Genomic DNA, 14162 nt, shown 5'->3' with positions numbered 1-14162 from the left:
GGACATTAGTGAATAAGTCATGGGGGCTCACCGTCACTGCATACCCATCATGTGCATCTAGGCAAGGGTGCGTCACTTCCCTAATATTAAATAAAGCCTTTAATCCTGGCAACCTTGTCAGGTGGGTACATTATGCCACCCCATTGTACAGACAAGGAAATCAAGGCACCAGGAAGTGAAGTGGCTGCAGGCCAAGGTCAAGCTTGCATAGCTACAGATGCATCCAAGCAGCGGGATTCCAAATCCCACTCTTAACCCTCTGCTATAGTCCAGTCTCACGAGAAAACCACAACTGCTGAGCCTGAACTGAATAGGAGAGAGGTACATTAGGCTAAGAACTATGCCTAGTCACAAAGATCATTTGGTGGATTAATTGAAAACCACAGCATCTATGGACTTGGGAAACAATGAGAAACACACCCAGCTCCCAGAAAGGGCAAACAAACCATTTCTCTCTTCTTGCAAAAACGTAAAGGAAATCCTTTAGTCCCTGAAATAGTTTTCCTATCTCCCTAAAGAGGTTGACTCACCACCCCCCCCCCCCCAGGGAAATTCTTCTTTCTGTTTGGATCTTTACACTTTTCCTTAAAGAAAGTGAGCTCACTCTGCAATGCACGTGGGGTACTGTGTTTCTCAGACTTCTCACACTCTACTCCATCAGAGAGCAACTCCTAACCTTTTGCTGAATTCCCTTGCCTTATAATCTGTCATTCTCCGTCTTTTCCCAATCACGCACAGAGGTGTTTGTGAGTTTTGAGGAAGCTATAGATGCCTGAGTTCTGGGCCAGGTGCACTGAGAGAGCTCTGCTCACTTCTTGATCACCAGGATACAGGGTTATGTCACATCTGATCGTAGCTCATTGCAGTCACCTCAGAAAACATCTGCAGAAAAAACACTGTATCTAGAAGTACCCCAGGCTAGTATCAGGGGGCAGGGAGCATCACATGCCTGATGTTTGAATCCAGCTGCTGCCATGGAATGACCTGGACGAAGGGAGTGCTTGCTGAAAGCCAAGCCAGTCTGGGCAGTACAGGCCTTCGCGTGGATTGGGCCTCTCCCAAATTTTGCTTTGTCCATTGTCTTGGCATCTTGGCAAGAGGCAAGATCACAACTTCCGTCTCTGCAAGTTCTTTTCTATGTGTGTTCTATCTCCCAAGATCTGGCATTTTGTAAGATTTTATAATTTTAAATCAAGGGAACAGTTATAAAAATGGGGTTGAGAAAAACGTGGGTACTTTCATGAGAAATGACTAATTCATCTCCATACGTTCTATCAGTTTCACTGCGGTCAAAAGCAGGTGTTTCCAGGCTATGAATAAGTAGTTTGCATTTTCAGAATTAACAAATTGGACCAACACCAAGGAAAAAAAACAACAATCATAGACAGCCCACCAGAGAATTGTTTACCAAAGAAGATAAAGCTCGTGGCAATGGTTTGCAAACACCACCAGACGAGCTTGTGTAAATGCCCTTCGTGTAGTCATGGTTCCTCAGCTTGTCACACATACTGAAGGAAAACGCAGAAACAGGAAATTACAGACTATTTTAAACAGCATGTTTTATTAAACTCACTTGCTGATGCACTTTATGGCAGGATGCGAGATTCAAGTGTTCATGACTTACATCTTTGCAAGTGCTTTTCCTAAGCGAATTCCCCCAGCTGAAATGTGGCATGTACACAGGGCTGGAAACAATCTCTCAACTGGTAACTGTTTCACCCTTGGTCCTGTAGCTCTCACATCCAATGGAGAAGTTTTAGCCATGTGGAGATAATCTACCTTGCTTACACACTCTAGGAGAGCAATGGAGGCAGTGAGTAGTAACTTGCAAGATCCTGAATGCATTTTATTTTAAACCACAATCAAAACACAGGAATCTTAATGTGAATTCCTAGAAACCATACATTGTCTCTTTTGTTACCGAACTATTGATTTCCTTCCCCTCTTCCTGGGACAGTTCTGCATCTCATTTAAACCATCACTGTTCATGGCCTGCTGACTCCCTGTTTTTGAAAAGGCCTAGCAAAATTGGCATGGATAACCTTCAGTAGAAATGAAGTGGCTTCAAACTTCAGGGGCTGTCACAGAAAATGGATTTGAACAACTAATTATTTTCAAAAACGTTTTCTGCTCACAATTTGTTTGAGGAATATAAAAGCCTGAGCTGCGTTGCATACGAATCCTTATATCCTTGTCTGATGTTTATTGTGAGGTTGACATCTCTTAACGCCCATGTCTGCTGCCAAGTTGTTCCCAGCTCTTCTCTAGATACACAGAAAGGAAGGCATTCAGTAGAGCTGTAATACAAGTTCATGATTGGAGGGGTGGGTAGCCCTGCTTTGATGGAGTTAACTATGATCTCCAAAACTAAATGTTCATTCGCTGGCTTCACCATTTACGAAACAAAATGTTCTAAATCACCACTGTCTTAAAAGATCGTGCCAAAGATGCTTGACCCTAATTACTAATTGGTCAGCAGACAGTCACTTCCTCAAGTTTTTGAGTGTTTCTACCTTCCTCCCACATCCTGGCTGCTGTAATCCTGTCCTTGGGACCCCTTCAAGGTGAAGCACAGAATAATAGGATTTTTGAGAGTGGAAGCTAGGAAGACTACGGTATCTTTGCTCTTTTAAAGGGCCTCCGCTCCACTTTTAGAGAGGAACAACCAGAGGCAAAGGTGAATGATTTGGTTAACAAGATGCACCGAGATGCCTCAGGGAGTAGCAATCAATGGCATTCTTGGGGGAGTTGGGTCATTTTCTTAAGTATTTCCCTTCATTTAACTTTTAAAAGTCCAGAATCTTGCCCTATCAGGTTTTCCTTAAAGCAAAGCACAGCAATGAGAAAAGGTGCTCCTTCCAGGTGGACAGACACAGTGTGTGGGGTGAAGAGTGTCTTAGCTTTACCAGTCTCTGAGGATGCAGCTATAGAACCCAGTCCCTAGATTTACCTGTCTTGGCCACTCTGGAAAAATCTGAGTATCTTCTGAGTAGACATGGCAATCCAGGCACACAGGAGGCCCTAATGCTCTCACACCAACAAAAGGAACATTTTTATTCCGATGGGTGTTTAGCAGGAGTTTTTTTGGGAGGCAGGGGAAAGAGAAAGGTCTTTTGGTATGCTGGAAATATCCTAGAAACAAAAACTTGATGACTAAAAATTACAAATTTTAATGCTGCTGAATTGAAAGGCACCGATCTTCCAGCAGAGAAGCTCTGGTGGGTTCTACAGAGTGGAAGCCTGAACCCCAGCTCAGGTGAGTGCTGTGGGAAATCACCAACTCAGTCATTTTATAGCTTTGGCCATCAAGAGAAACATTAATAATGCTGGGGGATTTTAAAAAGCAAAAGGATGTTATTTCTTTCATATTTAAATCTCTATGATGTAGGACAGAGTAAGAATGCTATGTCCGACAAATTAATTAGCTTTCAACTAGCCTTCTCTTACCAAATGAAATATTAGCCTCGAAGAATAACATTAATACAGAGTTGTATGGAGTAACACTAGCAATGATCTATGGCGGTTTCAACCATTGACACGAGTCATCTTTTTGACAATTTGGCATTTCATAATGGAAATCAGCTAGGATTTACTCAGGGTTTACATTATGCTATGTTTTTGTCAGAAACTTTGCAAAAATGGAAAATGTTTAGATTCTTTAAGATGAAGCCTTGACAACCAACCACATCATTTATTAACACTGTCCCCTTGGGGCGCCAGCATGGCTCAGTTGGTTAAGCATCCGACTTTGGCTCAGGTCATGATCTCGCGGTCCATGAGTTCGAGCCCCGCGTCAGGCTCTGTGCTGACCGCTCAGAGCCTGGAGCCTGTTTCAGATTCTGTGTCTCCCTCTCTCTCTGACCCTGCCCTGTTCATGCTCTGTCTCTCTCTGTCTCAAAAATAAATAAACGTTAAAAAAATTAAAAAAAAAATACTGTCCTCTTAATCCACAGGAATCTAAACTTACAAACTAGCATCATTCTAAAATACCTGTCCAATTGACCTCTTAAAGTAGTCTTTCATTTTGAAGACACCTGCATGGCCACTGTCCACTAGACATTTAGAGTTTTTTGAAAGAGAAAGAGCAATGGAAAAAAGAAAATCTTAATGAATTTTGATCATTTTAATAAATATATATCAAGAAAACCTCACTTTATTACAACAACACAGTCATATACAAGCATCTATCATCTAAGTTTTCAACATCAAATGTTTATCAAATATTGAAAATAAAGGACAAAACATTACTAGACTATTTAGCCATAACACAAGAACATGTTTTAAAAATTGGTCCTTGTGGACATTGTCCAAATGATCCTACTCATACACTGTATGAATGAGACCTATATTTAATATTAATAGCAATAATAAAAAAGCTTTATCTTGGAGAAACTGGGAGGACGTACTTCTTTCCTCCGTTTGGCATTTGGTTCCTGTGAAGTATTGTTTAAGGAGGCCCAAGTCAACTAGCAACCTTGGAAACTGCAATACAGCGCGGAAGAAGTTGGCTGCAGAAGGGCAGACGGTCAGAGGGGCACTCTGAACACGCTCTTGCAAACGTGCAAATTAAAGAAATCACTGAGAAACATGTTGACCAAATACATGGTAGCTATTGCCAGCTGAGTCCCATTTCTCCAAAATAACTTTCCAAAAACGAAAATCTTTACATTCTTTAAGATAAAACCTTATTGATCACCACATCATTTATTAACATTGTGCTTCTTAATCAACAGCAAAAGTCATATATAAAAAACCACATGCTTTCATAATCTAAACGAGTGAAATGATGCAAAACAGATTAAAGTATAATGCATGCCACTGGTTCATGAACTGCATTGGACAAGAAAACAAAACAAAACTAAACAACCCAAAACCCAAAAAACCCAAACCCCAGCAACAGACCGTTGCCATAGAAAAAGCTCAAGCAGCTTAGTGCTGGCTTCTAACAGCTCTATTGTTGCCCCCATCCCTTTCTAAAAATGCCAAATCCAAAAGCAATTGGGCATCAAAAACAAAGAAAGGATAGAGATGTTGAATCAAAAGTTGAACGCAATAGTTTCGAAGTTAACGGTTTCCAAACGATATTGATCCACCCTGTGTATTTTTTTTTTCCTGTTTGTTAAATCCCTGCTGTAACTCTGATTTATCCTTAATTTGCACATTGGCAAAAATTAAGATAAAGTAAGGCACCAAAAATCGCCCTGTATAACACCTCTCTTTAACAGCCGAATCACCCATCACAGGCAAGCCAGGAACTTGCAGGGATCACCCCTCTACACATATTGTTGATTGCCACCCCAAGACTGGTGTTTCATTATGTTCCATCCTCTTTTCATCTGTCACGCAAGACTGTTAAATATAAATACTTAACGGCACCACGAGGCCACTTCATCTAGCTCCCTGTCTTCAGTCTTTTATTCAGAAAAAACAATAGTCACGTAGAAGCAGGCATCTTTTGCTGGTTGTTTTGGTCTGCTTACCAAATAACTACCTAATTAGTTGGCGAACATGTTGGAAGTTTCCTAGCTAGTGACAGATTCCTTGGGGGTAATGGAAAGATCACAAGGGCACACTGCCCCCAGGCTAATCTACTGACCTTTTCCATAAGAAAAGTAAGGTCTACTTTTAAGCATTAAGTCAGCTGGTTTTTGGGCAAAATCACCACATTTATAAGTAGTAGCTCGCTGATGCCTACTATACAGATGTTTTATGCAATCTGCTCTCCAGGCATTAAAACGACACGGCATGTTCATGGCATAATTTTATCAGTTGTACAAAACTATAAAATCCATTCAAAATAAAATTTATGAGAGCTAATTGATCATGCTGTGCATGCTTCAGAGTTTCGGTGAAAAGATGGCTCATATTTTACTCCCTTTGCTGCAGCACAGTTTGTTACTTGGTGAAGGCTCCTTTTTCCTTAAGGATTTTTTCCAAGACTCGCTCACATTGCTTTTTTCATTATATGCAGTCTCAAAATAATCATAAAATTGGCCTTTGCACTCAAAAGCCAGGTCATTTCCCACAGGTTCATGGCTTATGGGGCCACCATCCCTGTTGGTGTCATGATTTGCTTTCTCATCACTTAAGGTGGCCTTTTCCTGAACACCTAGCGACCTGACATTAGTAACAAAGATTTCATTGGCAGGTATCTGGCCATCACCCTTGTAAATAGGTGCGCTGCCTACGTCAAAATCCACCTGGTGGGAACAACTCGGTAAAGGTAGAGGGGGAGAGGAAGAGGAGGATGAGGAGGAAGAGGGGACAGTGGTGGAGGCACTTCCAACGCTAGCATGGACAGAAAGGGGTACATTTAGGTAGTGACCACCACATTCTTGGTAAAAGCAGCAGGCATGAAATTTTTCACACTCCTCTTTGGCCATCCGTGGTCGTTTTCGGTAGGGACAGTCTTGAGCCATGAACCACTCTTGAGCAGAGGTGCCATTGAAAGAGCAGGCAGGAAAGCACCAGTTACTCTGCATGATGATTTCTCCATGGATCCTTTTCATCAAATTGTTTATAAGGACAGATCTTCGCAGGTATACCTCAGGATCATCGATAAACTTTAGCTTTTCTAATGACATATAAAGGATGTGGGCTCGTTCCTCAAAAATTGAGATGGTCTAAAAGTCAAAAAAGGAAGAGAAAACTTAGGTCACGGACTACACGAAAATGTCATCACAGTACATTTCTTTCTTGGTAGTCTCTGGATCTGGGAATACTGGGCTCCTGCTTCTCCCAAATTCATTTAGGGATGCTGTCCCTGGTGTTACTAATGTCTCCCCCCCCCCCCCCCCCCAAGCCCCCATTCCTGAATCCCTGGTGTGGTCAAGCACCTGGGAATCCAGTCACAATGGAGACCTCAGCAGGTGGAGGTCAGGTTGTTCGCTCTTATATGGCCCCGTGAGGGAGATGCTGAAAGACACAAATCTACACTGCTAAAAATCAGGAGAGCAGTTTCTCAGGGCGGGGGCAGAAAAGTAGTAACAAGAGGCACGAAGAGAGGTTCTCAGTTGCTGGCTATGTTGTTTCTTGATCTGGGTGCTAGTTACACGGGTATGTTCACTATGTGAAATGCATCAAGCTGTACCCTTAAGACACTTGTGCTTTTATGTGAGTGTATACAAACACATGCATACGCGCACACATATACTCATACATTACATGGAAATAAATGTCTTTTGAAAGATGGCAAAATGCAGGTCATAATAAGTATACTTCAAACCCTGGCCAGGAGCATGAGAACTGCTTTCAGGGCTGTCCCTGTGGGTTTAACACTTGCAATTATCTTTGCTTGAACGAGGGACAACAGCCTTTCCCCTGAAAGGATCTGTCAGTTGAAGGGCCAAAGTAGGCTTCCTTCTGGAGCCAGGCAGGAGAAGAGATGCAAGGAAGAAATGAGAAAGACTCACTTCTGAGCAGTGTGCTACCATCACCATGTGATGATTGGTACAGAGGCAACTAGAAATTCGCTGCAACCGTAACACAAAAACCAAAGAGTAGAAATAAACAGCTTGTGTCCTGGGGGGCCACCTCTTCCAGGCCATAAAAAAAAAAAAAAAAGGAACTGTTAGCATGACCTGAGGAACTATGAACAAAGCCAGCCCAGGATCAAAGGCAGGAACTGTACATTCAGAGAAAAGCTCAGCACCTACCAATGCATGCCCAGGTCATTATGAGCAAGGCCAAAGCCAACACCTTGAAGGATAAGCTTGTGGGGTGGTGGGGAGATGGGGTAAGAGGAGACAGAGAGGAAGTGCATCAAAAAATTAAAACTCCTCTCCATGTTTCAGACAACTATGCTTTGCCTTATACCCTCCCTTTTCTTATTTTTAAGTTCATGCACTTATTTCGAGTGAGCGAGCAGGGGAGGGGCAGAGAGAGAAAACCCTAAGCAGGCTCTGTACTATAAGCTCGAAGCCTGAAGTGGGGCTCGAACTTGAACTTTATGGAACCCTGAGATCATGACCTGAGCCAAAATCAAGAGTCAGACGCTTAACCGGGGCCACCCAGAAGCCCTGGGGTTATACCCTCCCTCGATTAAATCTGTAGATAGTTTTTAAAGGAGGATAACCATAAAGAAAAAGAAATGGTATTTGAAAAGCTTAGTGGCCAGTTTCCTACTTCTTCTTATGTATGCAAAAGAGTTAGCTGTGGTCTTTTCTTGGGAATGAATTACATATTTTAACAAAGTAAACATATGCAGCCAGTGTACAAGTGCATGTTTCTACTTCCACCCATGCTTTCAACAGATGGGGAGTCCACCTGTAAAGGGTCCTGAGAAGCCCTGGGGAACCGCTCCCAGGTGGGCACCCACAGAAGTGGCACTGGCCACTGGAGCTAGAGCTTGGGGAAGGGGAAGGTCAGGAAAGAACAAGTGCTCTTCTGTTCACACGTGAAAGCACACACCATTCATAACCATTAATGCAACTTAAGAAAAATCAAATCATTTGTAAAAAAGATGTTCCTTGGATTATGTAATTTTGTTATTTCTGGGTAGAGGAGCTCCTGCTGGCTCTTTCCTCAATTCCTTGTGAAAATAACACAGGACCCAAAAAAGGGACAACGATTAATATGGCTCTGCTGAGAAGTGGCTCATTTTCATTGCTTGGGTGGAACAATTTAATTTCTGGAAATGGATCAAGCAACTGTTACTAAGTATCTTAAACTCTTAATAAAAAGAATGACTATTAAAAAAACATACTTTATGGCTACAGCTGCTGAGTGGTGGGTGAAAATCCTCTTCTTCCACATACTTCCTCTTAAAGTATGTGATCTTGGATGTTGTTATAGGATTTGAAATTCCCCTGTAATGTGATCCTGTGGTAATAAATCAGATATGACAAATGACATGCGGTTTGCCAGACTCTCCAAACAAAATACTTTCCTTTAATTTCCTTATAGAAGATAAGTTGGCTACGTATCTGTCTGTACATGTGGTGATTAAAAATAAACATTTGTCTTAATGGTTGCTATCATACAGAATTGTGGCCCAGGCTAGGCAAGGATTTCGAGGTAATTATAAAGGAAAATGATCTATTTCAGCATTTACTAAATACTCAGAATCTTAACTGTATGCACAAACAGCAAAATTCCTAAAAGGAAAGAACAGTATTTGTTCAAAGTGTTTAATTAAATCCATGATAACATAACACCACTGCTCAAATGTATACATCTTTAACTGTCAGCACTAACAACCAAATAACTTTAAAATGTTATTGGCTGTAGGTAAGGAAGCAAATGACTACCTGCATATTAGAGTTATAATTTTCTTTCTTTCAATATATGAAATCAAAAACTTTTTAATTTAAAAGTAAAATTTGGGCTATCCAAAGTCCTTTTTCCTCTCAAAAACATAGTATGTCAGCCATGAATAAAAGTAGGGTTTAAATTTTAAAGAACAGAGCTTTTAATCCAAAACAAACTTCAAAGAGTACTTATTTTACATTATAGGTTTTTTTTTAAGGGGTACTACACAAAAACCCAAGGCACTTACCTTAAAATATAAGAATAAAGAATCAGGAAGAACATACATCTAGATTTCAAAAATTTTCCCCCTGAATATGAAAGCCAGTTGTGTGCTTAATAAAAAGAAGAGACACACAGCTTCTGGCCCGAAGTGTAGATTCCTTTATGTCTCATGGGATAAAGATTTCATTGTCAAGCTCACCAGGACTTGTGTAGCTCTGAGAGAGCCATGCAGTGCTACAGGGTGAAAAACCAAAACCCAAACTCAAGAGTTCCAAAATCTGGTTTGGTTCTTTTAAAAATATAGGTGCATGACTTATACATGCAGCAGCAGCCTGTGTAGCCTCAGGTCTGAATGCAACTTGAGTATCACGTCTGGTCCCCTCCCAGGAGCCCTGGGCTCACTTATGAGAGGTGTACAGGCAGCCTGGGAAGTCCCTGGAACATGAGCTCTCTCAGCTCAGAAGGGCGCCCCAGACACCACCCCCGCCCACTAGTCTGGCAGCTGAGCTGCAGAGGGCAGCAGGGGAAGGTCAAGGGCAGTACCTGCCAGCGGGGGACCGGCTCCCCGGTCTCCCTGCAGAGGAGCCTGTGCTGGCCCAGGGGGGCTTGGGCCTCCGTAGCTGTCAGCCTCCCATAGTGTCTGGTACCCAGCAATTTCAGCAGCTCCTTCCGAGACAATGGGCTCGCAGAATCTATTCATGGACAGAACCAGAGTCATCTCTGACAGCCTCAGATCTAAAAAAAAAAAAAAAAAAAGAAAGAAAGAAAAAGAAAAAAAAAAGAGGAAAGAAAAAAGAAAGAAAGAAAGAAAGAAAACAGCCCTAATCAAGAATAAGCCAGGGAATGGCCTTGGCATTTTCATTCCTTCGCTTTGGGAAACTTTCACTTCTCAGTCCTCCCCTTCACCCTGAAACATTTGATTATTTTTTCAAAGAAAACCTCGGCAAACTCTCTTGCTGCTATTAGCTCAGCCTCTGTGTTCGGCAATCTGCATTTCATGGGCGGATCTTTAAAATCCCATTTCTTATTGTTCTCAGATTCCCCTCAGCCCTCTTTGAGACAGCTGCTTTGCCTCCTAACACATTTTCCCCCTGACCTTCCCGCACAAAATGTACCCCTAAGAGGCAAGTCCCGGACCCTTGCGCTTCCTTTCTATTAATAAGGCAAAATCAATTTTCTAGTCAGTCCCCAGAGAGTCTCCTTTGATGAAATCCGCTAATCAATCAAAAGGAAAGGGTGGGGAGGCAGAAATCTCCACCATTAATCCCTACTGATGCGCTCAGGTTTGGTCTGTGTGGCTGGCCCTCTTGTCTCCTTTCGGCTGGGCCAGCTCCTCTACAACATTCCGGGGCTCCCTCCACTTTCTTTTCCCAAAACGAAGCAGACAGACACACACTTGGTAGTTGTTTCCACCAGCCCTGATCGGCCTGAACTGGATCTGCCTCCAGTCAAAACACTGTGAGATGAAGACAGAAAATTGGCTCCAGTTTCAAGCCGGGAGTTGCAGCCCCACAGGAGCCAAGCACAACATCAACGGAGCAGGCAGAATATTAAACAGGAGCCAGGGCTTCAGGGCCAGAGGCAGCCGGCAACTCTTTCCTCGGTGAGGCCCAGACACAAGGCAGAACTTTCCAGGAGGCACACCACTGCCCTCCTCTCCAGTTCGCGCCCCTGCCTGGGGCCTGCGGGAGACTGGGAGCCTCTCTGCTCTGTGATGCAGCGCTGGGCCCCTGCTTAACTCAGGTGGACCAGGCCACTTCCAGGGGGGCTCAGTGTCTCCACTTGGTCCTAAGGCTCGAGGCAGGGTGAAGAGTGAGTTCAAGGGGGAAAAGGATTTGATACTAAAGCAAAAAGACCTATGGGCCAGAGATCAGTGGTGAAGGCAGAGAGGCCTCAGCACCTTTATTAGCTGCCAATTCCTTTACAAGACCTGAACCTCCACTATCCCACTTTGCCATTTAAAGAACTGTCACAAGGAGTGATGTCAGGTCTGCTTTCTGAAGACTGATTGTCTTTCAAACATACGCCAAAGGTCTACTTCACGTTTTCCTTCTCCAAATTATACAGCTTGTAATGTTTTGGGGAAAGGGTGAATCTCCTGCTGTCTGGGAGACTGTGATTACCTACGTGTTATACGGAGGGTCCACTTCCAGGTAACAGAAGGAAAAACACCAGGGGAAGGGGAAACAGCTTCACTGAAGAGACAATGTCCTCTGGCTAACAGAGCGGCTCTTGGCAGCCAGGACTCCATTCTTTGTTCGGGCTTCTCTTGGAGATCCTAAATTCTGTCCCAACCTCACTGAACAATGAAGCAAGGCCTTCTGACAGACAGGGGGAAGTGTCCATGTCAGTGGCTGGAAGGAGGACCCAAATGACTTGGGCTGCTAAATGACCTACCACTTCTCTTTTACACTGTCCTCCCTGCAAAGAGGCAGCAGCAAGGACTTAGTAAACATTATTAGAAGAAGAAAAAAAGAGGTGTTTGATTAATTCTCTAAAAGGCAATAGTGGGACATACCATTTATTTTGCTCTTGAGTCATCAAAAAATTTAGGGCTGCCCTGATTTAACAAACGAAGCTGTTCTATCACCCCTCAAACTCGGCAACCAAACAAGCTATCAAGCCTCACGATGACAGATTCCCTGGGAGACTCTCATAAATGGTCTAATTTCTTAACCTATGATAAAAGACAGTTGTTTCAGTAAATGCTATTCCAGGAGCACGCGAGTTATATAGCTTTTTCTCGGTCAGTAGCCCTTTCTCGTTGACTGCAGTGGTGGTTTCCAGCTTGAAATTCACATTCACTTTTGTGCTGGATTCTGGGAATAAGACCCAAGCTTTTTGTCTGTTGAACTTTTATTACATAAAACCAGAGGAGGGTTGACAAATCCACTCCTCTTAAGAAAGCATTTGTAGGCCCCTAGAAGCAATTACCTTTGTTTAATAGGACATTATATGGGCCCTGTGCTGTTTTATGTTCCTAAGAGTTTGTTTACATATTAATAACTTATTGTTGTAGCTTTTTTGGTTAAGGATTTCAGTGTTTCTACTTGTTAGTATTGATTCCAACACACGCAATTCTATCAGTTACACATTTGAACTTGAAACACGGCATAGTTGTCTTATCTTGGCTCTTTCCTTCGTGAAATCTAATTTCTGTAAGTTTTTTCTTTTTTGAACTGGAAACCTGTACACACAAATACGGTGGAGAAGCTGAGTCCCTTCCATAAGTGATTTATGTAAGTCTGAATAAAATATGAGTGACTTTGGATCATTTGGGGGCTGGGAGAAGATTCTCCAATGGAGTCTTCCTAGGAAGCCTATTTAGAATTTACACCAGGATGTTAACAAATTAAGAAGGCAAGTTCAATGTTCAGGAAGAATTGGGAGTGTGCGGTGCTAAGCACTCATGTTTCACATGACTATTTGTATTATACGTGCAGATCCAAACTGTCACTATTCTCTGTACGATGAGATTTACATTGTAATTCTGCTACTGAGTTCAGAAGTTTAAATCCACAAATTCATGTGCTGTTATTATTAGATATAACCACAAAGATGTACATTTATGGTAAGATTTGTATTTTTTAACACCAGAGGTGAGTGGATTCAAAAGAAGGTTGTTAAAGTGTGTTTTGTCTACACATGGGTTTAAAAAATAAAAAGGTCCTAACCTCTTATTCCCAGGTTCCTGCAGGTCAGTTTTGTCACCCACCTGGACATAGCAGAATGACACCTCACGCATTCCCCAAAGGCTAACGACTAAAATGTCATGCTTTTTCAGGAAATATTCACAGTAAAGTTACCAGGCATTGCTATACAATTTGGTTTTTCCAGATGACTTATGCATGTTTTTTCCTCAGAGCCATTATAACGCTAATAGGAGAGATAGGCACATAGAACAGGGTGGCTACAGGTTCAGCGGCACCTTGAATCTAAGAGGGGCTCCTGGTCATTCTTTGCCTTTGCCTCCCCCTCCCCCTCCCCCCGCACTGGAAATTAGAGAACATTAAAAGCATCACAGCAGTTAGAGATCTGATTCCCACACTGAAACGCAGAGAAGGGCTGGTATGTTCAATGCTGCCAGTCTTAAAACGTGCTGCCCAGGTGGACCAAGACCCCACCCCACCCCCAACCCGACCTCCTCCTTGTCCTTAACAAGATCCCAACAGCTTGTCCAGCTGCCGCTGCCGCTCGTGGTGGTGGAAGGGGCTGAATGGGTGGAATAAAATCCTTCAACCCTTCCGAATAGACAGATGTCGCTTTTCTGCCACTCGCTGCAGCACACCTGTCTGCCCTAGAAGTGCATTTCTCAGCTGTAGCTTCGAGAGATCAGGAGCTTTAGGGCAGGTCCTAGGGCGAGAAGGGCCGGTGCTGGGCCTGAGGGGGAAGATGAGGTGTCCGGGTGTCCGAGCCCTGGCACCAGGTCTCCCCATCCCAGGCCCAGGGTCGCGACGTCTGGAGAACCGACCCCCCCGCAGGCACCACGTCCGGGAGACTCCGGCACAGACACACCCCAAGGGGTCGGTGCCTGGGCCCCTGAGCCCCTTCTCACGTAGGGAGCAGAGCCCTGCCGGCCGGCGGCCGCAGGAGAAAGTAAACAACACCCCAAGTGTCTGGGAACAAAGGCAAGTTGTCTTTCCACGGTGCGCGAGCCGTGCGCCTCTCCTGAAGAATAAGAGCTATTATTA

General features: G+C 43.3%; 1 protein-coding gene across 1 annotated transcript; it reads right to left on the bottom strand.

Moving 5' to 3' along the window:
- Positions 1 to 4108: 4108 nt before the first annotated feature.
- SERTAD4 (SERTA domain containing 4) lies at positions 4109 to 13556 on the bottom strand. Its single transcript, XM_040446360.1, has 3 exons — positions 10015 to 13556; positions 8705 to 8820; positions 4109 to 6623 (listed from the first exon to the last, which is right to left on the bottom strand). The coding sequence occupies exons 1-3, from the start codon at positions 10331 to 10333 to the stop codon at positions 5862 to 5864; spliced, it is 1197 nt and encodes a 398-aa protein (XP_040302294.1). The 5' UTR covers positions 10334 to 13556; the 3' UTR covers positions 4109 to 5861.
- Between the last annotated feature and the right edge of the window lie 606 nt (positions 13557 to 14162).

This window comes from Herpailurus yagouaroundi, unplaced genomic scaffold (genome assembly GCF_014898765.1).
Source record: "Herpailurus yagouaroundi ecotype Mexico unplaced genomic scaffold, PumYag 195, whole genome shotgun sequence".
Lineage (NCBI taxonomy): Eukaryota > Metazoa > Chordata > Mammalia > Carnivora > Felidae > Herpailurus > Herpailurus yagouaroundi.
Note: the sequence above shows the minus strand (reverse complement) of the source record. Positions and strands in the feature narration are given on the sequence as shown.

Excerpts from the sequence above, each read along its gene's own strand:
- SERTAD4 (XM_040446360.1), bottom strand. The coding sequence starts at position 10,333 with ATGAAAATGCCAAGGCCATTCCCTGGCTTATTCTTGATTAGGGCTGTT. Across the intron at positions 8,821-10,014 it reads AGCCGGTCCCCCGCTGGCAG|GATCACATTACAGGGGAATT; the intron begins GTACTGCCCTTG and ends TTATTACCACAG. Across the intron at positions 6,624-8,704 it reads TCAGCAGCTGTAGCCATAAA|ACCATCTCAATTTTTGAGGA; the intron begins GTATGTTTTTTT and ends TTTGACTTTTAG.